This window comes from Neolamprologus multifasciatus, chromosome 20, assembly GCF_963576455.1.
Source record: "Neolamprologus multifasciatus chromosome 20, fNeoMul1.2, whole genome shotgun sequence".
In the NCBI taxonomy this organism is placed as follows: domain Eukaryota; kingdom Metazoa; phylum Chordata; class Actinopteri; order Cichliformes; family Cichlidae; genus Neolamprologus; species Neolamprologus multifasciatus.
The window spans coordinates 14,566,595-14,593,397 of NC_140458.1; the positions used below are offsets into that span (position 1 = coordinate 14,566,595).

The window sequence follows — 26,803 nt, forward strand, 5'->3', positions numbered from 1 at the left end:
TTGTGCACTCAAATTCTTCTCTAGACTACTTGAAACTGTGGACACATTTGCCTTATACTACAATAAAGTATTTACACTGTTGTCAGCATTATGGTGAAAAACACAAAGAAAAACAAATTGCAGCAAAGAAAACCTTTCAGTGACATTTAAGCTCTGCAGGCTGCACTACAGAGATTTCACTCATTATATAAGGCCACTAAATGTTTGTTTAGTTACTCACAAAGAATTCATGAGATCAAGACGAAGTAATTTCTGAATGGACAGTTTATTAAGGCTTGATTTTTTTTAAGATAGAAAACCAAGATAGATCTTTTGAACAAGGTATCTTCACTACAGCTGTGGCCTACAAGATAAGGTTTATTTAGTACGTTGTATTTCATTGATCCTTTCTTTAATAAATATAATTTCATGGCTAACCTGACATCCCTCTTGCAGCAAACATTTCCTGACAGTTTACATTAACATGCATTTAGGCCCTGTCCTACAATCACAACTAGTCGCTTCCTGAGAGAAAGACGGCTGTGGCTGCGACGGGTCGGCGGCGGCATCCTTAAGCTTTTCCCTGCCTTTACGCTGCTTGGTGAGAGTGGTGTTGGTGAAGGCAAACATGTTCACCGTATTGCTTAGATCCACCTAGCTATTGATTAGTGCAGATTTTAAAAAAAAAGAGGAGACAAAGAACAAAGGCTACTGTTAGATGGCAGTTCTCTAGATTATTTTTTTGGGGGGTGGGGGGTTTGGGTTACACTGGTCAGGTGCAAACACACACCTGGAAAATACTGCTGTGAAGCAGACAGTTCAAATAACTTGAAGTACCTCAGCACTGTGCAGCACTTGTGCCATTTCAATGTTTTAACGGTGTTAACAGTCAAGACAGATCGCACCACACTCACATAATCTAACATAATCTGAGAATACAAACAGCTTATTTCCAGGACATGTTTACCTGACATTACTGTTAAGGTGACACGACTTCAGAGAACTGTGAAGTGGAATCTGAAAATTGAATTAGTTAACTGTAAAATCACAACAGATTAAAAATAAGAATTACACAGACGAGAGAAACAAAAATAAAAATCCCTTAAAAGGCAAAGAGGCAGTCATGAATTCCTCTCTTCATCTTTGTAATCTTTCAGTCCAAGATTAAATGACAATCTCAAACGAATCACGAGGCGCGAACCAACTGATCTCACAAATAATCTTGCTGTGAATGCTCCAAAACGGGCGTCTGAACACCCATCATCACCCGAAAAAACAAGCTGCAGAGTAAATAATACTTCAGCCATCCCCAACAGATTTCCATTATGCAGCTTGCCATGCATGGGCACACACATCTATTAATATTTTTTATTTTTTAATATCCAATTTTTTTTTTTTTTTTTTAAACATACCTCAATGTAGTTTACAGTATCATAATCAATGGCTTCAGTCTAGAACAAACTATAATCGCAACATCCAAAAAACACACAGAAACCACATCTCATTCTTCGTATTTTTTTTCTTACTTGATATTAAATCAGTTACATTAATTTTTAGGTTATACATTTTTAGGCTTTCTCCATGAATATATAGGCTCCTACGTTAAAGCTTAGCATTATGACCAACATGATAGACTTAGCGAAACCAAATTAAAGGAAAAAACAAAGAAAGGATTAAGACAGAATGACGGTGACTAGACAAATATCGGAACCTTCCCCCTTTTTGTGGAACAAAAATATGATAGCAACAATTGATTCAATGCAGCACTTACATCATTACATAAATCTGATAAAGTAATTTAAGGTGGTGGATGCGACAATTCTCTCAGACTGGGTTGTGTACACAAGCAGAATCTCCTGATGAAACATACAAAGGACCCCTTCACGACAAACATCAAAAGAAAGCAAAGCAGAGGGGTGTGAAGGATGTCAATAGTACAATTTTTGATTTAAATGGTGAGAGTTCTGGTTGTGGAGGACACATCCATTATTTCTTTCCCAGAGGCCTTTGCAATTCCTCCTCTGAAATGTCTCGAGTCCCGTGTGACTTCACACTATCCCTGATTTCTCCAGCAGTGTCACTGTTTGAGCAGTTCTTTTGAGAAGTCACCAATAATTAGAAAAAAAAAGTTAAGGCTCCAGAAAACAGGTTTCTGAAATGAAAATTGTCAGTAGTAAGCCAAAAAATAGAGATTTTGTCGATCTGAATGAAAAATAGATAAAACCTTGAAGAAGTTTTATTATCGCACAGTTCCAAGTCCAACATTGCCTTTATGATCCTCCAACCCTGTTGGCACAGTTAAACCTCTGAAGCATGGCAATGTTGCCCCCAAATGGACAAATAGGGGCAGGACACATCCGTTCCTGATTGTACTGAAATATAAAGTGGCAGATTTTTTTTTCCTCCATGGTGCAGTCAAACCCTGATTCAATTGGAAAGAGGAGGGGGGAGTGGGTGGGCAAGAGAGAGAAAACCAGTCTGTTGAGAGAAGAGTACGTCATGGAATGGGAAGAAAAATGCTTATAAAAAACTGAAATAAAAAGAGTGGTGGTGGTGGCTAGGTAATACATTAAATCAGCTTGTTATCCCTGCACAAAACGTGGTGGTACATGGGGCAAAAAAAAAAAAAAAGCACAAGTGTCAATGATGGCAGATTCCCCAGGATTAAATTAAAAAAAAAAAAGAGAAGGGTTTGCTTGCATTTTCATAATCTTCTGTCTTTTTTAAATCAAGTCCTAGTGTAACTGTTGATCAAGCCAAGGATAGATGTCTTCTATTGTTTATTCCTGTTCTGGCGCTCCTGTTCAGAAAAAAAAGAACAAAAACAACAAACAAAAAGAAATTACTCAAACATTACTCATATGATCATTAGACAACAACAAGTAAGTAAGTGCAGCATTTCTTGGTGAACAGATGTCTACATGTATTTAAAGTGCTGATCAAACAGCAAAAAAAAAAAAAAAAAGTCAGCTTTTTACCTGATCCAACCGGGAGCGGTTCTGTATCTGAGCAGGTTCAAAAGTCTGTCAAAAAAAGAGCAAAGAGGAAACAGACAAAAACAAGATCAGGAACAAATCAAGAGTCAAATTATCTAAAGAAACTTTCACCAGTTTTCCACTAAAAAGGTACAAAATCCTATTTTTAAGATAACAGAGAGATGACTGTACCCACCTTGCGCACCTCTTCCTCTTCTTCCTGTCTCTTCTCATAATGGGAGAAGTCATCAAAGATGGAGGTTGTGTGTTTGTAGGTGGCAATGATTTTGAGCACCTGCTTGGCCTTTTCCAGAGGTACCTCCTGGGTATCACGGGAGTTGGTCACTGGCTTGTTGTCGTTGTTCTCCAAGCGGATGTGGCGCAGCTGGCTATTAGGCACATCCTTAACAAACAACCAGTCCACATCAAACTTGCCTTTCCACTTGTCCTGTGCCCAAACACCAGCACTGGTCCCATAGTCCACTGGTGAACGCATCTCTGCCACACCACAGAAATGACCACTGCCATTGACACTGAACAGGAGGTATACAGGACCTTTACCATTCATGGCCCGGAAGGCTGAGTCCAGCCGCTTGTTGCCATGCTCAGTGCTGCACCAGATGGAGTACTTGATGGAGCGATGAATATCATCCTCAGAGTAGCTCTTAATGATGAAAACACGGCCATTCTTCAGGTTCCAATCAAAGTCCTTGGGGTTGTAGCTATGGGAGGCCCGCAGCTTCTCCAGCACTGGGTGCGACTCTCCACAAGGTCCTTGGCTGGAAGATGTTTGGGGACCATTGTTCCCACTACCAACCACACCCATCACACCACTACCATCATGGCTAGGTCCACCTTGGCCATATCCTTGGTTACGGTTGCGTGGAGCAATCCAGCGGGTCTGGGGTTGTGGGGGCTGGGTGTGGTTTTGGTAGGGCTGGGGTGGTGGCTGGTGGTGATGGGGGGGCTGGGGCTGTAAGGCCATAGGTGGCATCTGGGGTTGCACCAAAGACTGAGGAGGAGGGGGCTGCATGGGTCCTTGCTGCATGGGGGGTTGAGGTGGCATGGCATGAGGCAGGCCAAGAGGCTGCTGCTGTTGCTGCAGTGGAGCTGTGGCTACTTTAGTCACTGGGCCCTTTTCCCAGGTCCCAATGTTCATGTTGTGTTTGATGGGTGGTGGGGGAAGAGCTCCCCCTGGGTTGGGCATCCCTGGCTTTACCTTAGCTTTTAGCTGCTGTGGTTTGGCAGGCTTGCTGGCAATGGCCGCCCAGGAGGTGGGTTTAGGTGGGGGCATTCCAATCGGCGTTGCTCCGTTTCCTGTGGCTGCCACTGCAGGTCCACCAATCACAGATCCTACAGCCTTTACTGCTGACCCCTGACCAGTGACATCCCCACCGATCTTCAAGCCAACCATACCCTGCTCCAGGCTGTTCATACCAGGGGCTTTGTTCAGGGTGTCACTGTGAAACCCTGTCTGACCATCAGGCACCAGAGTGCCCCCCAGGGAGCTGGGAGGATAACTATAGCTGCCACCATAGGCTGAACTTTGAGTCTGCTGGCCCTGGGAGCCACTCGTCCCCCAAGCAGAGAAGGCAGGGTTTTCAGGGAAAAAGTTAAACCTGTGGGGATAGATACTGCTTCCCAGGCCCCCTGGCTGGCCAAACACTGTGTCTGGCATGAAGTGATGGTCTCCATTACTCAAGGGTCCATATGGGGTGAGGTATGGAATAGGGGGGTCCCCACCTGTGGACCAGGGAGCCTCACTTAGGGGGTATGGAAATCCAATGGAAGGAGCGTAGTAGCTTGGCAAGTAAGGGTCGGTGATGGACTGGTAACTGTTGTTCTGAATGAATAGAAGTCAGAATCACAACATTAGCAAGTACCCGAGTTAAACTTAAAAATACCCCACAACAAATTAAATACATCTCTGCTAGTTGTAGATTTTTGATAGGTAAATAGCTAAATGCTTCTTAACAAATCCCATTTCACTGCTTAGGTTACAAGGTTCACTTTTTTATAAAAAGTGACTGTTCATACATTTGCCATGCTGTGGCATTCGATAATGAATAACATTCTTACAACTCATGTGAGAGAAGCTGAAGAGCAGACTTTACCTGAGTTGATTGACTAGTGAGGTATGGCTCAAAGTCATTGTCATGGACAGTGTCCTTCTGATGCAGTGAACCATTTTGCACTGCAAAAAAACCCAAAACAAAACAAAACATTAATGGATCATTTAAACTTATTTTGTACTGAGGATGCAGTTATGTTTTGCGGTCTATATAGCAACAGCTTTTTTAGCTTTCAAGATGTAGTGTGTTCAGGGATAACCTTATGATTGTATGAAACTCTTAATATATTTTTACAAAATCAAAAATCAAATCACACTAATGTTGTCTTCGATTTCTCAAATATATTAGTTCTATAAATGTTAATTTAATCAGTCTTTAATGTCTCTGCTTTTCCAAAAGCAAAAAAAACAAAACAAAACAAAACAAAAAAAAACAAACATTAAACCAAAACTGGCAAACCATGCCAGACAACCATATACCAGATGTGGATGAGCTTGTGGCCTGCTGCCAGCCAGACCTGAGATGAGCACAATTTAAGACCTGTCTGTCCAAAAGCTGCAGCAGATCAAATATACCAATATCAGTGTTCATGGAGAACCGACAATAATAAATTGCAAGTAAATCTTTCTGTGTAATAATTGGTTGGGATAAAAAAAAATGTTAATTTACACAAATCAGCTACAACATTACAGTACAAAGGAGTCATTGTTTTGGACAGCTGTAGTAATAAGAATTTTGAGGCACAGGTGGAGTAATAATGTAATAAAAATGTGATTTATCATCAAAAACTACATTTTGATATTTAAAGCTCTGAGTACCCAGGACTTTTGTGTTTTACACTGAAAATACCAGGTTTCTGGAGACACAAGAGTGCCCCTCACCTGTGAGATGAGAGCAATTTTGAAGCAACAGGAAGTTCTTATTGTGCCTTGAAAACAATATTAAGCAGGTTCTTTTCAAAATAGCTTTTTCACTGCAATTTTTAACAATTTGGTGGTATGATACAATTCACTCTGATTACAAGGGTTTCTGATTATGTTGGCCCATATGGAAAAGAAATAGAAAAAACTTATAAAAGACTTGCATCAGATTTGGCTTGCTTCATATAGTAAATCATATAAGGCTTATATGATTTATCATGAAAGTGGCCACTTTCTCATTACTTTCATATATTGTTTTAGGAAGTATCCAAAACATACAAGTTTCATTTATATAATTTTTCAAGGGTTCTTATCTGTTTTCACTCTTGTATGCTTTTCATACAAGTTTCACACAAGACAGATACAAACTTTATAAGATTTTTATATATATATATATATATATATATATATATATATATATATATATATATATATATATATATATATATTTTCCATATGGGAGTATTCACTGGAAAAAGACTGTTAATGTGGATGGAAAGTGTGTGAAGGATGTGAAATTTTATCAACATGGGATTTAGGAAATGTAAACTGGAATATAGTGCATCTCCAGTGATTGGAACCTTTTTCCCCCCACCCTTTATTATATTGCAAACATTTGCAGGCAATTTTCTATGCTATAGGGGTGTGTGTGTGTGTGTGTGTGTGTGTGTGTGTGTCATACTGCAGAGATGGATTTGTGCCCTTACTATAAAATCATGAACTAAAATGCCAAACCATAAGAGACATAAATCATTGCATCTCATTAATATCAATCTCGTCTGTAAACATAAAAATAAAACACGTTCGCCCAAATGCCACATTCTTGAAAATGTTACTGAATCCACAGGAAAGGGAGGATGTCAAATTTTAGATCATAGGCCACATACACAAATGCAAGGCCACAAATGTAAGAGATCCGTCTGCACAAATAAAAACATTCTGCCAGCCAACTGCCAATTAAATGTTTTATTTGTTAATGTTTATCTAGTATTTCTATTTTGTTGGTGTCAATGGTCTTTATCAGTAGGAAATACTAGAGGTGGGAATCACCATACATCCCACGATACGATATTATCACAATATTTAATGCACGATACAATATTATTGCGATTTTTTAAAAATATTTTGCGATATTCAGATTCTGTACATAAAGGTAAACTTTATCAATATTCATTTTATCTAATAACAAAGTCTCACACTCAGTCTTTCTCTCATTTCAGTCAGTTTTATTGTTGACAAACTAAACGGTTTGTATTACAGTCTAGTCCAACTTAACTGAATGCAACCATCTGGTACAATTATAGCTATTATGAACTATGCAATTTGTGAAAACTATGCAGCCCCTTCAGCAACTGAAGAATTTGAAAGTAAATTAAAACAAAATATAATTTTACATTAAATAAAAAAGTTTTAAATTTAATTAAAATAAAACACGTCTTAAATTAAAATAAGTAAACTGTCATGTTTATTGCTGCCATAAAAAAAGTTAAAATCATTTGGACAGTGAAGGAATGTCAGGATTCTTGCTCAGAAAAAGGATCAACATGCTCTGAAGTCAGAACATGTTCCATTCCACAAAAACTTTTTTTGTAACAAAATATCGATTTCTGCTGTCCCTGTATCGATACATTATTAGCAAACAAAATATCACGATACTACACAGTATCGATTTTTTCCCCCACCCCTAGGAAATACTGTAAAATACAGTTAAAAGTCCATAATCTATTCCCTCCATCATTTTTTCCAAAGCCCTCCACTGGGCCGGAACGGGGTCTTTGCCAGACTAATTCTGACCCATGGGCCTTGTGTTTGACACCCCCAATCTACCAATCTAGAGGTTTCTGAAATTTTTATTTTTAATAGCAAAGGTATTCTAATCTAGTATGTCCCACTGAATGTGAAATAGTACAATATTTTGCCATTTGGCTTTAATATTATTTGTATTACATGTCAACACTTGACTTATGAAGAATAAGAGCATATAAGATTTTAAAAATCGCTAGCGGAAAGGATACCACCTTCAAACCAGTGTCAAACACAATAAACAATGCAGTTTGACAATCCAATTAGATAATTTTAACAATAAATTTTCATTACACTGTATCAATCTCCAGCATAGTGTACTAATTACTCAGAAATATGGTATTGCCCACCACAGAGAGGACAAGGATGCCAATTTCGCTGGTTTAAGTAAAACCAGACTATGGTTCTTCGGTCTGTTGTAACACAGATGTTGTTACATGTTGTTACAGTGTTTTAAGTAGTACCAACCCGGGAATCTCCTTTAATTGCTACATGTGGAAAAGGACAATTTCGGACACTGACCCAATCTTAATCTGCCAAATTCTAAAGAGTTCATCTATGAAAGTTGGCATTTATTCTAAAAAGTGTCTGTGTCTGGGGGGTGGGGGACTGTAAAAACATTGTACTGAAAGATATTTAGTGTTATGATAATGGTGATGGTGCACAGTCCAAGACATTGGTTCAAAAATCAATCATATGCTACTTGTGACATGGCTCTGGTAGCATATAATTTATATTTCCGTAGTCATTTAAATGACTATGAGGGTACTATCATCCAAATAAAGGCCACTGACATCTAATAAAAATTATTCGTCATAGAACAAAGGTGACCTTCAAGAACAATATTGTAGTAATTCAGATACTCTTCCCTCTAAGGTGATAAGTGGACTCAAACCACAACAGCAAAACAGATCCACTGGATATCTCCAGGCCAAGCATTTAAAGTTTTCCTTTAATTTGTCCTGGTCTTTAGATGTAAAAAGTAATTATCTTGATAGTCATCCACAACTCACCTTTAGATGCTTGTCCCTTTGATCTCTGTATCCAAGTAAATCATAGAAAAGGGGGGAAAAGAAGACCAAAAAGTTATTTTGAGTCGGCCTGAGATATCACACGTAGCTTGTGAGTACAACCCATAATGTTACCTATCCATTGCCTAGAAACCGAACATGAGACTACTTCCCGAAGAGAGCCATCTGAAACACTTGCCTTACGCTATTCTATATTAAAAGGTGTATAGTAATTACACTTTTATTTGGCATATTGTACAATGTAATGGTCTATGATTAACTGTTTATTTAAATAACCAGTTTATGATAGCTCTAATCCACATACAACTTTGCTAACTACCATAGCTCCCTTAAAATGGCTCTACAAAAGCCATCAGACTTAATGCAGCTTTCAGCTTAGTGTTTCTTAGCAGATTCAAACATTTTGCACAGCCCAGACACGAGAAAATATTCCATTATAAAAGTTACTATTTAAGGAATAAGTTAGCCTGAGCCTTTATGTAAATCTGTTGACGTTAACTAGCTTTGGGTTTCACGTATTCAGGCATTGGCTGCTACTTTTTCCCCGTCCCCAATCGGCAACAAAACATATCGATTCTGTTAAAGATACATCTGACAACAGCCTGAATATTTTCGCAAAAGTGTCATCTTTCTTACTCGTCCATTAAAACATTTAGCAATTTCACGGAAAGTGGCTAACTCGCTAGCTACAAGCACCGGCCAAATGCTAGTGGCTTGCTAGCACTTCCGAGCAATAGCCATAGCCCAATAAATCGTTAACGTTAGCGGGTGAGGTAGCCTAGAAGCTCTCTACAGGCGAAGTAAGTCGTCCTTCCTACCTGAGGGTCAATGCTTGTGGCAGACATAATTCATTAAGCAAATCCCTGGATTCTCACAGAGCCTGGGCTTGTGACTGAATTGCAACCCCCGTGATTTGAAAAGCAAGTTCACAGCTCAGTTACAGTTAGCTTTGTGGCTAGCTGCGCCGCTTAGCGTGTGGCTAGCAGTTGTAGCGCAGGCTCAGCTGTATATTTTCCGCTGTGTGGACGTATCCCAACTTCCACAGTTCAAGTCAGTCGCTTCGGATACTGCGTCCGAAAGCAGTCAAGTTCCCGGTAAAGGTATTCAAGTTGATGGTACGTATCGCCGAACGGGCCTTTCCGACCGTGAATATTTTCGGTCGCCTCTTACTTTGTCTTTTTTTTAATTCCACAGAGGGAGAGAGAGAGAGAGAGAGAGACCTCCTCAGTTACGTTAAAGCCCTGTACACTTCCCCAATGGCTGCTCCATCCGGGCTTTGAGCCGCCGCTGTAGTTCACGTCGTTCCCCACGGGGTGGCAAAAGTTTGAGGCATCCTTACCATCGGCAAAGTGCATCCATGGCTGTGATTTAATGGGAACAACGAATAAATCCAAGTCGTTTAACAAAAAACAAAATAAAACAAAAAACACAAAAACATAATTCTTGTTCTATAACTACTATTCCAGTATCACGAGTGCTATTTTCTGCATCCCCTGTGGGTGTAAATAGCGCCAGGAGGTGTCAGCAGACTGCTGGTGGTTTTCTGCAGGCCCTCTAGAACTGACAGTTCAGTCAGACACAGCGCTCATGTGAGACTGTGTGCACAGCGCCACTGGTTTCCCATTGTTATGAATTTGGTATATAATCAGCCTGAAACACAGTGAGGAAAACAGTTGAGTTGTCATGATTATTTTAGTATAGCTAATTTTACATAGACTAGAAATGCAATTGTACAGTAAATGTTACACCCTTTAACCACTAGGAGGAAGCAACGAGACATACGCAATCCCCTAAACTCAGTCAAAGGTCAAATTTATTTACTGTGTATAGTGTAAATAGATGGTAAAATGTTTGATTATCTATAATCAAATCAAAGTCGTTATAAGAGCTGTTTATTTTCCCCATCTTGTGAAGGTTATGTTTCGGCTTGGCTTGCCTCGTGGCTCATCATCTAGATATTCAACATCCCAACTTTTCCATATATTATAGACTATTTAGATAGGTCTTTTAATTAGATTTAAATGTACACTTTTTTCCTTCCAAGAAAGAAGATGACACATCTTATTATTTTGTGTATTTAAGCAATTTGTTTTCACATTTTATTGTGCAAGCTCTCATTTTTATTTACCTTTTTTCTCATGACCTATATACATAAAGAAACCTTTTAACAATTATTAGTTATTAGGGAAAGGCATGCCGCTGAAATGTTTTGCAGTGTTTTCCTAATAGGCGGAGCAACATGGCATGTTCAGGCTGTCATTCATTCAAGGATCAAAGAGCAAATATTCTGGCATTTGGGGGATTTTCTGGAAAGCAGTCTCCTGTAGGTCACTGTGCAGGCCCCCTGCAGCTGATCACATTATTTTCAACTGGATGTGCTGCGCTGACCTTCAGTGTGCGCTCCACTATGGACCGCAAAAGGGATGACTGGCACAGAACAAAAAGGGAAAGGGAAACCTATATGCTACACAATGATGGATGACAGGCAAGCTATGCTTCACATCCTTGAGGAGCCTCAGATGCGAAGAGAAGGGGAGAGACTTCGAACTTTTCACAACTGGCCAGCAGATGCACCTGTCACATCTGGAGATCTGGCCAAGGCAGGATTTTTCTTTCTAGGCCCTGGGGATAAAGTACAGTGTTTCTGCTGTGGAGGGATTTTAAGATGCTGGGTACAAGGGGATAGCCCAGCCACTGAGCATAAAAGACATTTCCCTGCTTGCAGCTTCATTCTGGGTCGAGCTGTAGGAAATATCCCACTTCAAGCTGACTCCTCAGATTCTGTGGATGGACAGCTTTTGAGTCAGCTCCAGAGGATGACTATGGATGACCAGGGAACAGCTGGGCAAGCAGTCTACCCAGAGATGGAAGCAGAGGATTCGCGACTCACCACTTTCCACAACTGGCCCACCGAAGCCTCAATCCAACCCGATGTTCTTGCCAGAGCAGGCTTTTTCTACACAGGTACTCAAATGTCTCACTCTAAAGCCTAACAACGCTGATCACCTCTTGTTTTTAACAAATGATGAGCAAAACTATAGTATTTATTCGTATTTGTAAGTAAAATATCCAGCACAGATCTTGTCACTGCTAGAGTGACCAACCCCACTGTGTGAGAGTTCATGGTACAATTGTCCTGCTGACTCATGATGTTGTGGACAGAACAACCTAGACAAAGCTGGAGCTGCTAAAGAGGTAGGATCTGTACAGCTTCAGGCAGTACACAGGGTGTGGACACAATATCATGAACAGCATTCCAAGCAGTTTTATCAAGACAGTATCAGGGAAGGCTTGATTAACCTTCATTACAATTTGTTCAGGTTATAGTTTTTGCATGTTTTTTATTTCTTTGGTGCGTGAAGAGATTTTCTGAGTTCGTTCTAAAGCTGCGAAGATTAAGTGGGCGTGTGTCATTGCTCCCTTTTCACAGCCGTCTTATATTATCGCAGGTCACGGTGACAATGTCAAATGCTTCTACTGCGACGGAGGGCTGAGGAACTGGGAGCCAGGCGACGACCCCTGGCAGGAACATGCCAAATGGTTTCCACGGTAACAACAGGACATTTCGCAGGCAGATATTGAAACATCAGCTGAATGCTTTTTTTGTGTCATGCCATGGCAATATTTCTTTTTATATCGAGAAATGTGCAAAGGTTTCAGTCACTCTGGATGTCAAAATTCACATCACATAATATCATCAGAGATGCATGTGATCAGTCCCAAATTCGTTCTACAGCATGACCTAATTACCACAAACCTACAGCCAGAGTTATCAAGATCATTCATGTTTGATTTGAGAAATGAACTGAAAAAATAATTAGGTGGTATTATATTTGAAAAGATGCTCTTGGCCAAATGTCTGACACACACATATACACCATATGCATAAATGTGTGTCTGTATATTATAGATTATAAAGCAGCTTTTGTTTTCAGATGTGAGTTCTTAATCCAAACGAGGGGGCAGGAATACATCAGCAACATACAGGACACTCATTTCCACCTGGATGACACTATGGTGAGACCTTTTGCTTCTTATCTATTTGGAACATTGGAGATATTATAGCTGCACATTAATGAGCTGTAGTTTGTCACTGCTGCATTTAAATCAGTAAAAAAAAAAAAAAAAAGTATATTACTTCTCCAGGGAGGATCACAGACCTCCTCGGGTAGAGATATCAGCTCCAGAGGCGGTAAGTCCAATAAAAAGCAAAAATCTAACTTTTGCTGAGGAGATATGACTAACAACATAGCAGCCTTCTGCTTTCATGTCTCTAATTATATATGTGTACTCTCTATATAGCAAAGATTTAAACCATCAACACTCAGTCTTGCTTGTTCACACAAGAGAGAAAAAGGGGGATCAAACATTTCTGTTTGCACTGCAAGAGAGAAAAGAGGTCTGCGGCCACTTGATTGATTTATTCCTAAGTCGACCACTTTTGTTGAAATACAGATCTGATGGATAAAGGCATACCTTTCACAAACTCGATTTAATACCTTAAATTAGCCACTGAGTAGCAGGTCCATTTCTTTCTATTCTCATTGCTTTGGGGGCAGCTGAAAATGAAATTAGTGGGCGATCAATTACCTGAGCTAATGTTTGCTCTAAAATTGAAGTAATTAGGGAAAGCTATGGAAGCCATTTGACTATTGCTCATGGTTGCAGGGCAGGCATGAGAGGGCAATTATTCCATACAATGAAGGAAGCACAATTATAATCCATAGCAGCTGAAATGCAGAAGGGGTCTGTGCTTTGAAATGTTTATATATTGGCAGGCGGAGGTAAGCTTGCACAATTTGGCAATTATTTACACATTATCTTATAGAGGGTAGAGTGTGTGGGGTGCTTAGACTAGTATAAAATTCACATGGCATCCAGTGAAGGCTGCTGCATTTCCCTTCCTCTGATCCCCAGATCTGGTCGGAGGTCTGGGAGCTTCATCGGCCATGCTTTCTCCTGTGGTACAGACTGTGCTCCAGATGGGCTTTGAAGCCAGCCTGGTGGAGAGTCTGGTCCAAACCAAGTACCTTCTGACAGGCCAGCATTACACGTCTGTATCTGACCTGGTTACTGATGTACTGCAGGCGGAGGAGGAAGACAGACAGAGGAGGCCTCGAAGCAGAGGTAGCTGTCATTGTTAGAAAGCAACTAAGTTTATTTACATACATTTTCTGCTATTGTATATACTTCCACTTTACAATAGAAGGGGGGGGGGTCTACTTTTCCTTTCACTGTATTTGTTCAACAGCTATTGTATTTCAATTAGAATTCAAGTGGTTTTGTTTTTATTAAGGAAAATTCACCATTTTAATAGATCCTTAAGTTCTGAATATATCTGACTGACTCTTAATGTTTGCGTACATCAGACCCAGAGATGAGGCAAGGCTCCAGTGCTGGAAATGTAAGAACACAGACACCTGTCAGAGAGAAAGGTCAGCAGTCAATATCTCAAAGATTTTCAAAAAAGATCAAAATTTTGTGCTTATAGTAGTTTTATTTATTTGAAATCAACCAATTAAACAGTAAATGTGTATAATTACTATAGGCTTGACTTACAACATTGTGCTTAAACAAATAGTTTGTGTGTTTGTCTTCATCGGTTTCTCCCAACAGTTAAGGAAAACAGTCCAGAGGAGCTGCTGAGGCAGCTGCAGGAGGAGAGGACCTGTAAAGTGTGCATGGACAAGCTTGTGTCCATTGTCTTCATCCCCTGTGGTCATCTGGTGGTTTGTGGTGATTGTGCTGCCAGCCTACGTCACTGCCCCATCTGCAGAGCTGTCATCAGAGGCAGCGTCCGTGCTTTCATGTCCTAAGGCTGTAGTGAAAAGCCACCCCTATACAGGTATTGCATGAGTGGCCTTGAGTTTTCCACAGGCCCCAGTTTCTGTTGTACTGGAAAGAATAAAGAGTGCTGATTGCTTATTTTGTCAGGGTTACCAGATCATTTTCTACAATAAACAGTTCAAGCTGCCATCATATTTATAGCTTCTGGATTTTTATTTTTACAAAAACAGAATTACCTACTAAATGACACATGGGACCATCAAAAGAGCACATTCTTTTATTAACAAACACATATTTACATGAGCACAAAGCACAGTTCTGGATAAATAGGAATACAAATTCAGGTCACATCGGGTTGGAGGAACACAGGACGCAAAATTGAAGAGAAAACGAACCATTTCCACTTTCTATAAAAACAAAAAGTATCTACACAGAGATAGACTCTTTTCAGTGAAAATTTAACAAATATAACATGTTTCAACTAATACTAGTCACCAGGTTAGGAAAAGGCTGTATTGCACTGAGAGGAAGACCTGTTTTACATTAGGATTTTAGAAGCATTTTCCTGTTAATACTGATTATGTTACAATATGAGGTGCTTTGTGTTTTTACTCACACGCTAGCTGGCTTCCCAGGAGTGTGTAAACTTTAAATTATAACGAAACAATGACACAAAAATTATTGCATCTCTCAGACAGCGAGGTGATCAATCGAATGGAAACAGTATTCAGATCATTTTAAGAATCATAACAGTTGAAAAACTGTTTGTCTGGCAGTAAAGCACATTTAAGATCACAGAGGACTCTGACACGCACTTGATAGCTGAAGTTGCTGAAAACAGAAATGAAAAAACAAGTCAAGTGGCCAACTATTCCAATCAATTAACACAATGCAATTACTTTCAAATGGACCAAATCTCAGACTATATGATGTAGCATACAACTGAAGGCAAATACAACTATGAAAACACAAAAATAAGAAACAAATCCTGGCCAGGAAAAGTGCTAAAAAAAAAAGGGAGTTTTATGGAAGGTTAAGCATGCGGCAGAAACTCAGTAGCCTTGAAATTTGCACATGAATACTATGAACACCAGAGGGCAGTAGTGATTCACACAACCAGTAAGGCGTGAGCAAATCTGACTTCTTGATGACACTAACAGGAACAAAAGAAGTGCTACCAATCAGTATGGGAGATATGAACTTTTTCATTTTCCTAGGAATAGTTGTCGTTTTTCTGGGTCAGAATACAAGAAATTTAAGTTGCCAGTTTATATAAAGCAATTTAAAGACACCAGTTTTGCTTTTTACTTATTACTTAATATGCATAAAATTCCAAAACAAAAACACACCCCAACATGCTCTCAAACAATCACAGCTGCGACTATTAACACTGACAATTTAATTTAAACTGCTGAAGTGACAGGAGAAAACTCTCTGATCTATTCATGTATATGCCACACTACTTCTACACTGAAGACCATACCCAGACATCTCAGCACCGTTGTGCTTAAATATGAACAATGAAACAACTTCTATTGTTTTCTTCAAGTTAAAAATATGCTATGTAACCTTTGTTTGAGTGTGTGTAATGATCACCCTTGGCAGATCTGTTAGTAGTTAGAGGGGGACTGACGTGAAAACAAAGCTTTCAGCGTATCATCGAGCACAAACACCTGACACTTCAGAAACGCCGACTTTGTTGTTGGTGAAAATAGTCACAATAATAAGACTCCCGAAATAAAACTAAGACTCGCATGCCATCCTTTGTGTTTGAATGCCTCTTGCAGGCTCACGCTATTTTGCATTCTTGATAGCTCACATTTTCAAACTCTAAATAAAAACCTAATTTTAACCCTCCCACTTTCATTATTTACATTTTCTATTTTTGACAGATGCCCCTGTAGGTTTGGTGCTTTTGTTCCCTCCCTCCCCACCCTCTACCTCTACACTCCCCTGTCTCTTCCTGCTCTGCTTCTGTATTTATGCACACACATCCTGGCCTAAAGTAAACAGACAGCACACAATAGCTCATTCCACAGGCTCCACTGTAATTCAGCCCTCCGGCTAAGATTTGAGCCAAACCAGCAATAATATGCTAAATCAGTGAGTCCTCTAAGACACAGCACCACAGACTGGCAATGACGGGCAGCCCCTGATTACATCCACAATGTATTTAATAGCTGTACATGTTCTATACAGTCACAGTCTGGGAGGGGGGTATCTGCCCATTGTGGGCAGGTTGCAGCAGTGGGACCACAGCAGAGAAATCAACATGAACAAAATGATTGATGCTTGCCTAAATACACAAATACCCCTAAATACATGCTTTGTTTTACTGCAATTCCCCAGCTCCCTAAACCCATCACGATGGACCCTTACAGAGAAATGTTGGCTTTTCTGGGCAGTACACCAGCAAATTACACGTTTAAAGGACTGAAATCAAAAGAGTGAGGAACGTCTCGCGCACTGAAGCGCACTGGGACGTTTGTGTCAAAGCAACCATTTTGTCTCTGTAGGAATTTGCTGCATCACCTCCCCGCTGGATGTTCTCCTATTTACGTAGACCTGAAAGGGACAAAAGGATAGACAGAAAGGGCAAAGCTTTAAGACTTGTTGAACAACCAAAGGAAAAAGACATTTTTCACACACACACACACACACACTTAGAAGAATTTCTCCAGGATATACAGGTAACTGTCACTAGGTTGAGAGGGGAGATGAAAACTTCCTCCTATTAGAGACAGAGTTGATTAAACTGTCAAGAAGCTAATAAAATATTCATTTCATGTTGGCAGAGAATTATTACATTACTTCCCAGGCTTATTTTTATTAATTCCTCTGCACGACTTAAGTGATTAATCCAATTGTAGACATTTTTTTATGTGTTTTTCTACCAGTAGCTGCCCGTGGACACACATATTTACGCACACGCACACAGTGCTATGAAAGGTCTCCATATTCCCCAAAGCACACTGACAGGATGCAGCATGTTTCAGACACTAGTTTACTCCCCAGACATGAGTCATATCTCCAGATACTGAGTAAGCAACTCTTTGTAATCTCTGTCAGCAAACGCTGTGTTGCAACCTAGAGATGCTGACACTAAACTCTGGCATGGACATGAAAGTGGAGATTATTTTCTTGCACTTTCCAACGCATGTAAAAGTTTCACGATCACAACTTGCACCAACAACAATATGAAAGGTCACTTAAATATGCTTCCAACGCACAGAGACAAATACACATGTAATGGGATGAGAGCGCACTCGTACTTACGGGTACATGGGCTTTAAGAGGAGATGAGATGATTTCTCATTGACATGGTAGAGTGGGAATGGGTCAAATCCTCCAATAAAATCAACTGAAAACAAAGTATTGAACACATAAATCCCGGAGTAAATCAAAAGACAGACAACTAAAAATACATGCACGATTAAAAAAAGAAACTGAATGAAGAATGAAATGGAAACAAAAAGACACAATGGGAACAAATGGAGTGCACAGATGTTGTAAGGTAGGCAGCTCGTGAACAACAGTGCAAACTTTGAGTCTCTTTTAGTTTGACAAAATCTACAAAAGTAGAAGGAGAACAAGAAGGAGAGAAAAAACTGTTTTTCATCTGTGCATCTGCCTCAAGCCTAAGGGAAAGCTTGGGAACAGGTGAAAGCTTGCCAGCTGTCAAAATAGCTTAAGCCTTTTTATCGCTCAGAAACAGAGGTGACCTTCAGCCACCAAATTGATGCTCAAACCTTTCTGTTTATTTTCTCAGTTAAGAGTTCAGACTCCAAGCGAGGTGCAGATGAGCGAGCGAGTGTTATGTCATGCGAGAAACAGAAGGACATGCTGGTACCAAAGTGCAGTGTGTTTTTCACACATGCGGAAAGAGGGATTTTTGAGATGGATGGAAAAGGCTTGGGGCTTTTGAGGGGACATAAACGGCAGAGAGGGAGACAGACAGAGAGGGGAGGAAAAAGGAGGAGAGGACGGGGTGCGTCACGCTTGTCGGTCTGACTGACAGGGAGCCAAGGAGATTAGGGAGTCCGTGTGAAAAAGGCCAGCGTGTCCAGGAGCTGCGAGTCTCCTCTAAACACAGCGAGTGGAAGAAAAGTAAAAACTGCACCCTATTCAGTGGGAAAAGACACCAAATATATAGAGGACCCTAGTTGAGTGAATAACAAAATGAGCACATCTGTTTCTTTTTTGGAACTCAGCACCTGTGGTGGAAAAACACACATACAAGCCAGCCATAGAGACCAATCAGTTCCATCCAGATAAGAGGAGGCAGGGGTGGTCTGCTAAATGCTGATAGGTAGACAGGATGCGCACACCAGCCAGAGGGGTTGTGCTGTGTCACCCCTTTCCTCTGACCCTGTCCCGGTTTCCAGGCATTCACTGTTTCATCTGCACACCACAAACACACACACATGCCACCCACCCACCAAAAGATACAAAGATGCACACACTCACACACACACAAAGCCCTCTCCCCTGCTCTTTTCTGTACGAGTGATTTTCTCATTATAAGCAGGTGGGGATCCATCTCCTGCCATGATAAACCGTGCTGAGGAATACAGCTGGATGATAATCATGGTTGCCATTTTTAGACACGCTACAGCTCGTGGGATAGCAAAGCAATATCGCTCGGTGGATCCCTCCACCAGTCTGTGAATCTAATACTCTGGCTCAGAGTGAAATATCAGGTTGACTACTGGATGGATTGCCACAAAATTTGACACAGATATTCGACTCCAGAGCAGAAATCCCAATGACTTTGGCGATCCGTGTGCCTTTCATGTAAAACTACAAATAGGTCAACTTCTCCACTTGGAAAGTATTTGAAAGTCAGATTTCTGTAAAGAATCTTGTGACATATTCACTGACCAACCTAAACTTAAACTGGGCCCGGTGTGTATGATGTACTATTTTGTATTATATCCTTATTTTCTGTCATGTATATATACTGTTAGGATGCTAGTCTCTCCTATTTAGCAAAGCCAGAGTTAAAAATAATAAGCTCGGGCATGTGCAAGCAATCCACATAAGCTCTTTTCACAGTAGTCTTTTCGCATATAATTGCTAAGTAAACACAGGTATTACTAATTAACCAGTAAGATTAATTATGGCTCTGTTTTTTTAAGACAGGAAACAGCTGTGAAACACTAAATAGAATGGGGTCGCTTCTGTTTAATCAACCTGGGCTACGATGCTTAAAATTGCTGCTTAGAAAAGGACCTATGAACTAAAAACTAAGGATTTTACAGTACAGAAGCCCCACCCACCTGCTGTTCAAACCTTTTGTTTACACAGGAGAGCCAATCATAAGAAAGCTGGCTTAAAGGGAGGGGGAAGGGTTGTGAAAGAGATTGTTTCATATAGATGAGGAACTGAGGGGCTGCGTCTGCCAGGACCCAAATAAGGATTATTTTGTGTGAATTATTTAAATCTGCTTTATTAAGATTTCAAGAATGAAAGAAAAAAATCCTGGCTTGGGCATAATAGGTTGCCTCTAAAGCTGCCTCTTTTCACTCTAATGAAGACATTCAGTGTGTCAAAACATTACTTTGCTCTCTATTAAATGCTTAATTCATAACCCCGACCTCTATTCCTCCTACAGACTATATTGTTTTTCAGCCAGTTAATTGCTTGTTCCATGTTGAATCATTTCCCTATTAATTACAACATGCATCAGTCTGATCCTGCTCTGAGGTCGGTCTTCTGTGCAGCTCACTGATCCTTGATGGTTGAGAAATTATTGGAAAAAAAATCCATATGACTGTGTTTTTCAACATTAAATCCAGTAACACCAGTGCAAACAGAAAACCTTTAACAGGAGAGATTATTAAAACAGATACTGGTGGTTTTTTGACACCAACACTGACAGAAGCAAGATCACTTTCTTCCAAGCAGATTGAGCAAGCTGTTTTTTACCCCCCTTCTGCAGACACATGCAAGATATGAAAGGTATGTAGGTCAGTAGTTAAGGCATCTACGTAGTGCCCCCAAACAAGCAGGGAGTAATGTGATGTAAAGCAGAGATACAGACAGTCAGCAGACAGTGTGTGTGTGTGTGTGTGTGTGTGTGTGTGTGTGTGTGTGTGTGTGTGTGTGTGTGTGTGGTGGGTGGGGACGACGGGGCTTCGCTTGAAAAATTAGACTAAAACAGACGTAGTATAGTGTAAGGAAAATCATGAAGAACAAGGGTGAGAAATGGCAGAGACAAAGACAGAGAGAGTGATAAAAGACTGGACAGCTCATTCAAGACTTCTGTAGAGAGAATCTGTAATGATGGAAGAGGTCAATTAAAAGACAGTTGTGGTCCCTTTCACACACACACTCCTAGCTGGCTCTGCATGTCTGCATCTCTCTCCTCACACACGCAGCCATCTTTGCTGTTTTATGCATTGTTATTCTGCACATAAAAATGTTGGGTGTGTTTGATTGAAAGCGCATTTAGATTTTATGATCCATGCAAAGATGAGTGAGAGTAAGATGTTCAAGGGAGAGATGGAGTCTGTAGAAACTTTGTCTGCATTAATGATGTTTCTAAACGCCAACATCCAGCACCGTCTTCACTGGTTTCACTGGAATTTCCGACTCGGTCGCAACAGCCATCATCCACCCAAATGAACTCTGCATTTTTTAAACAGTTTTTGTTGATTGCTTGCACTTATTATGAGCTATTATTATAAAGTCTTTGAAGATAATATATCATAAACAATTCCATTAACCGTCTACCTTATGTTATCATAGCATGACCAAAATTATTGCAACTTTGTTTAATGAACTTGCGACTTTGTTGACATTTTCAAAGGCAGGGACCAGATCTGTGATGATAAACGGGAAATGAAAAGAACAATTCAGACTGATTTTAATGTGTTGGCAATTTGTCTGTACTTATAGATTAGACACCAGTAATGTGCAAACCTGTCTGAGAACAACTGCAATCACTGGTCAACCACTAACTTATACTAGTCGCAAAGAGGTTGCCACCCTAATTTAACTTTAATGTGACTGCTGATCCATTAAGTATGCATTGATTTTGAAATTTGCTGACCAACATCCTAATATTTGTTTTACTTTTATTTTGCTTCAATTGCTTGTTGGGCAGCTTATAGACAGAAATTCATGCATCTTTGCTGCCTGAATCCTTGATTAGCATATATTATGGGGCTGGCTAATCACCCCGAAACACTTGCTTGTTGGCTTTTTGTTTGTTTTGGCAGATCAACCCCATTTCTTTGTGTTTCTGCAAAAGACCCTGGAGAGCACACTTGTCTACTGTAAAATTTGCAATATTTAATGCATTCTCTGGTTCCAGCCTCTCCATTGTTTCTTTTTGTTTTCATATGTCTGGGCATTTGACTGTTAGTTGGGTAAAACAAGACCTTTATATTAGATTTTATATTAGAAACTGATTTGTCATCTTTTGACTAACTTAAAGTTTATTTGCATAAACATCAGCTATTAGGTCAATGCATCAGTGGAGCGATGTTTGATCCTCCAGTTTCGGGGATCTGATGTTGAACATTCTGACCCAGTGTCACACTGATGAGATGTTCATAGGCACAACATAAATATCAGATTAATATCAGCCATTATTTAGTTTGAACTATAGCAAATGAAAACAGCTGCGGTGAAAAGGGACTGTAGTTTAATTAGCACAAAATCTCTGACAGTATTGATTTCCAACTCGGTGGAATGCCACAATATCATTAAAACCTCCAACTCTAGTGTCAGCTTTAAAAACAATGCATTTTATAAATCAGTTCAGTTTTTATATATTTTATTGCTGTGATATTTTACTTGTAATCCACCAAGGGACTGCAGATGCAAATTAGCTCTAAGCTAACTCTGATACAATGCTAATGTTAATATTAAACATGTTCCATTAAACAAACAAACAAACAAACAAATAAATAAAAATGAAAATTAAAAATTCTTATCCCTAAGCAAAGATCTGGGCTTGTCCCTACTGTTTATATCAGGATACTTTTGATGAACATGTGTCTCTGCCTCACCTCACACTACCAAGCTATGACTGGCTTTGTTTCTCAACCCATCATGAATCCACAAAATATGTTCAATCTCCTCTACTTAACACTTTGCTACTGTTTTAAAATTAGCATGTTTTATTGTTTTGGTCAGTTGCTTTATTTTCATGGCATAACAAATAAGATGGACAATGAAGTACAGGTACCTCAGATTTGCAATATGAGTGATTTTTAGGACACTCGAGCGTAACATTAACTGTCATAACGTTAACTTAAAACTAGCTGTTGTTGTTTAGTGGGCTCATTGTTGCGTTTCTCATCTGCTGACAGTAACTTTGTTATTATCAGGAATAAATCAGCACGCTTATACAAATTTCCACGTGTTTCCAAGTCCTGATTTCAAGAGGAGGAGGATTTTTACTTCTTTAGTGGGGGGGGGGGGGGGGGGGGGGGCGGGGGGGGGGGGGGCGACACACGACCCTTTCTTAGATGATAAAACATAGATTTGAACCTTCATATCTGAAGTCTGAAGGCCTTTACTCACCAGGCGTGTAAAATCCATGTGAATATTTTGAAGCTTAAAAATATTTTTCAGACTAACCTATTCATTCATGCCGACCACATAGTTTTGCTGGACCAATTTGTGGCATTTTTCTTAAACCTAGCTTGATTTTACAGACTTTTCGGATACGAATAAAGATAACGGACCAATCCGATCACTGCATTTGGGAACAAGTGCACTCGTAGCTCAAAAATGCAGTGGTACTGAATATACCAATAGTAAAATAATACTATTTTACCTCAGACACACAGCTAGACGCTGCTCGAGTCAGTCTGCGCTGGGAAATTGTTTTTCTGCATCCTCAGGTGTGGTCCTAACTCTGCCAACAAGAGCTTAACCTGCTCCACTGACATCCTGAAATATGTACTCCCGGATTAAACCATGAAATTCTCCCTGCTGCTGACTTCTCATTAGAATTGGATGAACCAAGAATTTCAGTTTCTTCCTTTGCTTGTTTAGAAACATCAGGACCAGCTCATCATCACTTGATGTCGACTTCATATTCTGTGTATTCTTTGTGGACAAGTTTTCCAATGTCTGCTCCTGTGTATTTTTAATGGATTCATTCAAAGTTCATGAGAACACATCAGTTTGTTGCACACTAATTAATGTATTTTTTTATATGTACAATATTATTTTTTATGTATAAAATGACCTCAAAAATGACTGACTGCACTACTAAGGTTAGGTTAAAGTATTAAAAAGAAAACGAACATTTTCACAAATGAGGCCCTGAACACGTGCATCCATGTTTTTGAAGATACTAAAACTATTTTGACCTTCTCACACAACTTGATGATACCGCCCCCTGTGCATCCTGCCGTATAGCTCCTCTGTCTGTTTTTAGAGCATTTTCTGCAGATGTGACTCAGCACAGAGGGCGGCAGCATAATTAGCAGACAAGCTAAAGCAAGCTTATCCCAGTGCTAGGCGGCTAACTCCATGACCTACTTTACAAAGAGGATTTTCCCCACCACTCACTCTGCTGGTGTGTCTGCTCACCGCAGATAACTCTGTGTAACAAATTCATGCACACAAATATAGACAATCACCTACACTCAGTCAGTCAGTCACACACAGTCAGCTAAACGCACACACAAACGCATCCAGGTACGAACGAGTGCGCGACCACGTATAGATGCACTTGTGAGTGACAGAGGGAGAGAGACTCACATCAAAAGGGAGCTCACTCATGCACACACACGCACACGCATACACACTCTATCAGTAATAAAGCCTGAAAGCCATGTCAAACCCTGAGCTGATGGTATATGATGCTTGTTATTCTCCCCATTGTGTCTTCTTGGCTTTTTGCGAGTGTGTATGTGCCTGTATACATGTGTGTGTGTTCATTTTGCTAGTCTTTACGCAAGTCTGAGCACTCAAATCCAACTCAGTCCTGTCCCTGGAGAGTGAAAGAGTGCTTTGCGTGAAAGGAATTCCTCTCTTATCTCCTTATTCATGAAAAGCTCATCATGTCTCTTGTTGTTTGCATACTGGGTCCTTTTTCTCCTCCCAACTTGCTCCCGATAAACACCTCCCTCTGCTCCCCTAATGTATGCCCACTCTTTCTCTTTCTCTCTTTCTCTCTCGCTCGCTTCCTTTTCTCTCCATCCCTCCAGAGGATTGTCTCTACCTTTCTTCTCTCAGTAAGGCGCAATCAGCCGTGGAAGTTATTGACCAGCAAGGCGCTTAATGAGGCTGATACAACGAGTGACCAGAGACCTTTAACTTTTTTACAAGCACACCTCATTAAAGTTCAAAAGCCAGATATGGTAAAAGAGCGAGGGGAAAGAGAGGATTTCTTAAACACAATAAACCTGGGCTATGATATATTATCATTCCCCAAACCTGTGAAGAAACTGGGAATTGAAATGAAGCAAATGAGAGAGAGGAATATGGAAGATATACTTCTGAGTAGGAGGGGAAATGCTGAGACAGCCAGGGAGCTCAGTGGAGAAATAATCTACACATCAAATAGGAGGAGAAAATGAGCACAGAAAGTGGCTTAGCTGGTGTGTGTGTGTGCACCTGTGTCTGCTCGAACAAACATGTGCATATTGGTGGGTGCCACAGGCAAAGGGCTGATTACAATAACAAAGAGCTAGCACTTGGAAGCGATGTAGCAGCGTTTCACTTTAACACAGCCTGGGCCAGATAATTAAAACCAATAAAAATCACACCACAATCTTTTTTCACCCCAAGCTTTTTTCTTTTTTGTTAGCCATCCTTTCGTTGTTTGTTTGGGGTTTTTTACCTCTTATTTTTGAGAGAGGATGACTATCCACTTCAGTTTTAATGGATGTTCTCACTGGGAATGAACAGAATTCAAAAAAGAAGGAGTTGCTGAGGGAAAAACCCCTACTTTTTTTTAAAAGAAAACCCTACTTGATAGAACTGGTTTTGCCTTCAAAGCAGTACTTATGGTTGACTGCTGATTAAGTTGTACCGGCTAGAGCTAAGACTGCAAGACACTTGGGTGGTGATGCAAACCACTCACAGCCTTTGGTATGTGACCACCTAGGAACTGCTTAGACCTTTGTAACACTGGTGTGTAGGAACACACACACACATGCAGACACACACACCACATCTCAATTCCACCAAATTACAAGAGGCTGCAGTTTTAATTCAATTAGTGCATGTAGTGCTTTGTTCATTACTCTTTTTTCAAATCACATTAAAAGCTACAAAAGAGACATGAACACAGCCAGGCTCTAGAAATGAGTATTCTAAAAAACGTGTACATAAAAAACGTGTACAGTGGTCCATTTAACTACTGAATGATATATTTGTGAAGACAGATTCTCAAGCTTGTGGACAGGCTTGTGTAGCTATGAGAGCTACAGCAGAACAAATCAGAAATTTATGACTACCATTGACCCTTAGATCAAATTTTTCCTGGCCTGTGATTGGCTAACCTCTTGCAGGACCTCCGATCCGCTGCCTATGAGGTCACAGCAGCTGCTGTCAAAAGTGTCCGTCTCTTCTCCCCCCCCCCCCCCCATCTTCTCTTATGACTTATTTCATGGTTCCCTGCTGTCTTTTCCCACACTCTTCACCAGCTCTGTGCTTGTTTATGCTTGACAGGAAAAGAATGAGCCTCTCACCCTCAACTAACTTTAACTTAAGGAACTAACACAGATCAGCATACACCAGAAGAAAAAGAGCCCTGAGATAGCACACTGCGAGGAGCCGCTTCAGAGAAGACATCTAGATGTTTCAGTTGCTCCAAAAGAAACAGTCCTGAGGGGGGGAGGCAGAAGGTTTGTGTTTGTTAACAAGAGCCCCATCTCACCTCTACCAGGTATGAGACGGCTGGAGTGTTAAAACGTGGGGCACACAGAAAGAAGAAAGTGAGAAAACAAAAGGCCACAGTACATTAAAGGAGGGAAATAACAAGTTTCCAACAACAGCAAGGATGACAGACTGCGGGAGACAAGGCGCCCAGCGTACACGTGAAAGCGAAAGGAAAGGAAAGAATGGGCTGAAGGAGGTGTGGAGAGTAACACATGGCTCCTTTGGTTCTGGAGGGAAAGAAAAACAAGAGGGCCCAGCTGGTGTGGGGGAGGAAGGAGGTACAGATAGGAGAGGTGTAGGGTGGGACAGGAAAAGAGGGAGAAGAAAGATGCAGCTTTATTCCCCTCAACTCAGGCGTTTTCGTCTCCCTTGTGCGAGTGGTT

At 40.4% G+C, this 26,803-nt stretch overlaps 3 protein-coding genes across 4 annotated transcripts in view; 1 reads left to right on the forward strand and 2 right to left on the reverse strand.

Annotated features, from left to right (window-relative positions):
• Window positions 1-246: 246 nt before the first annotated feature.
• LOC146494645 (YTH domain-containing family protein 1-like) lies at window positions 247-10,025 on the reverse strand. Its single transcript, XM_085147160.1, has 6 exons — window positions 9,599-10,025; window positions 8,763-8,787; window positions 5,069-5,148; window positions 3,151-4,797; window positions 2,958-3,002; window positions 247-2,779 (listed from the first exon to the last, which is right to left on the reverse strand). The coding sequence occupies exons 1-6, from the start codon at window positions 9,623-9,625 to the stop codon at window positions 2,753-2,755; spliced, it is 1,851 nt and encodes a 616-aa protein (XP_085003286.1). The 5' UTR covers window positions 9,626-10,025; the 3' UTR covers window positions 247-2,752.
• Window positions 10,026-11,203: 1,178 nt separating this feature from the next.
• birc7 (baculoviral IAP repeat containing 7) lies at window positions 11,204-14,596 on the forward strand. The gene is made up of 7 exons (XM_085147174.1): window positions 11,204-11,744; window positions 12,230-12,329; window positions 12,716-12,797; window positions 12,927-12,972; window positions 13,698-13,907; window positions 14,150-14,215; window positions 14,397-14,596. Exons 1-7 carry the CDS (start codon window positions 11,204-11,206, stop codon window positions 14,594-14,596), a joined length of 1,245 nt encoding a protein of 414 aa, XP_085003300.1.
• Window positions 14,597-14,828: 232 nt separating this feature from the next.
• Window positions 14,829-26,803, reverse strand: part of nkain4 (sodium/potassium transporting ATPase interacting 4) — a 58,171-nt gene continuing 46,196 nt past the window's right edge. Inside the window, exons 6-7 of one of the 2 annotated variants that reach the window (XM_085147175.1) lie at window positions 17,844-17,928; window positions 14,829-17,132 (exon numbers count right to left, since the gene is read on the reverse strand). In XM_085147175.1, coding sequence (XP_085003301.1) covers window positions 17,123-17,132; window positions 17,844-17,928 — 95 coding nt within the window. In that variant the 3' untranslated portion in view covers window positions 14,829-17,122. The remainder of the gene's footprint in view (window positions 17,133-17,843; window positions 17,929-26,803) is intronic. The other variant, XM_085147176.1, reaches the window with a different exon arrangement.